Genomic DNA, 2,012 nt, shown 5'->3' on the forward strand with positions numbered 1-2,012 from the left:
GTCAAATTGTCAGGGTCAGCCTAGTAACAAATGACTTGCTTGCATTGGTATTATATCACATAAGACTTCATCTTCATATTTTTCAATGCGAAATGAGACCAAAACCTACTTGTTCATCTTTACCTCACCACTATTATTAAACCATTGCAACTTGTAAGGTCAAGAATGTTTGATGGTTGGCAGTCCTAATTTTTCAACCAAATTAGTGCTAGCAGTTAGTATAGCTTCCTCCATCAATGATCATACTACATACCTTGTTTTGTACATGCACCTAGCGTGAAAAATGTTTTCTCTTTGAATTTCTTCATCAACCTTGGTCTGCACACTTAAACCCCTTCTTATGACTAACAATTCTCCTGTGACCGCATATTCTTCACATTCAATGTCATTTATTGGTGGTATAGAGTCAATTTCTAATTCTTCATCAGTTTCAATCTCTCCATTATCCCTTATCACCATGATTCTTTTGTTAGGACATTTGTTGGCTATATGACCTCTCTGCCTTGACATTTAAAACATTTAATGTCTTGATTTCTAGATGTGGAAGGGTCAATTTTCCCTTGAGTTCCTTGGTTATTTGTCTCTTGTCTTGGCTCAGGTTTGGACTTTGCAATTGGTTTGTCCTCTTTTTTCTGAAAATTTGGCTTCCATGAAGAACCCACACTAGTTGAAAAACGTGGGCCACCCCTCCTCTTGAGTTGTTGCTCTAACTTGATGGCCACATGTAATATGTCCTCCAACTCCACATAATGTTGCATTTCCACTCTATCTTAGATTTCTGGGTTTAAACCATTTAGGAATCTAGCCATAGTAGCTTCTCGATCCTCTTCTACATTAGCCCGAATCATAGCAATCTCCATCTCCTGATAGTAATCTTCCACACTTCGATTGGCTTGCCTAAGTCTTTGTAACTTCTGATACAATTATCGATAGTGATGACTTGGCACAAATCGCTTCCTCATAAAAACTTTTATTTCTTCCCATGTTTCTATGGGACGTTCTCGATTTCTCCTCTTGCTCAACATTAATTGATCCCACCAAACAATAGCATAATCACTAAATTCAATGGCGGCCAATTTCACCTTCTTTATTTTGGAATAGTTGTGGCAGTCAAACACTAATTCCATCTTCTTCTCCCATTGAAGATAGGCTTTAGGATTGTTTTTACCTTGAAAAGAAGGAATGCGCATCTTAATACCTGTCAAGCTATTATCGTCTCTATTCCTAATGTCTCTAGCTTGTCCACCATAACGCCTCCTCTCAACAAATAAATCTCTATTATTCTCTTCATCAAATTCAGCCGCATAATATTCTTCATCCTCCTCCCTCTCTCCTCTCAGTGGAACTCTCTCCCTTTGTTGATTGGAAACATTTCGTGGATTTCTTTGTTGGATTCCTCCCTCTACCCGCTCCAATCTTTCATGAATTTGCTCTAACTCAACCCTCATCATTCTTCTCATCTCCCCCACCAATGCTTGAAATTGGAGATTAGGAACGACAGGTTGCCTTTCCTCTTCTTCAAAATTCGTTTGGGACATGATTGGGGACTTACAATGAAGGTAGCTAAGCAAAAATTCAAAATTAACAACACAAATCAAATTCTAAATTACTACAAATAAGAAAAATCTGAAATGCTAAGCAAATCATTGGGATGATGATAATGAAATACAAATTTTGATATCTTGAATCAAAACAAAAGCACTGCTAAACTGATTGGAACAATCATACCAAGAACAAAAAATGATATCAAGAACAATAAGAATATCAACAAAGAAATAAAAATAACAAGATCACATCAAGATGATTTGTATTTTAAGAACGAAAATAAAAAGAAATAATAATTAAAAAAAAAAGTTCACATCAAAAACAACATTTATCATAAAGAATATCAAGAACTAGATGATTTGAACAAAAACATGAACACGGATTTGGACAATAAAAAAGAACAATTGCTTTGGACAATCAATTGAACAACTAATATGAATAAAAACAAGGACAATCACATGAGCAAT

General features: G+C 35.5%; 1 protein-coding gene across 1 annotated transcript; it reads right to left on the minus strand.

Moving 5' to 3' along the window:
- Nucleotides 1–272: 272 nt before the first annotated feature.
- Nucleotides 273–1,621, minus strand: LOC110026087. Its single transcript, XM_020726879.1, has one exon. It carries the CDS (start codon nt 1,536–1,538, stop codon nt 924–926), a length of 615 nt encoding a protein of 204 aa, XP_020582538.1. The 5' UTR covers nt 1,539–1,621; the 3' UTR covers nt 273–923.
- Nucleotides 1,622–2,012: the final 391 nt, after the last annotated feature.

The sequence above is a fragment of the Phalaenopsis equestris genome, unplaced genomic scaffold (genome assembly GCF_001263595.1).
Source record: "Phalaenopsis equestris unplaced genomic scaffold, ASM126359v1 Scaffold000349, whole genome shotgun sequence".
Lineage (NCBI taxonomy): Eukaryota > Viridiplantae > Streptophyta > Magnoliopsida > Asparagales > Orchidaceae > Phalaenopsis > Phalaenopsis equestris.

Bases quoted from the DNA above. Each gene is read 5' to 3' on its own strand.
- LOC110026087 (XM_020726879.1), bottom strand. From the start codon at position 1,538: ATGTCCCAAACGAATTTTGAAGAAGAGGAAAGGCAACCTGTCGTTCCT.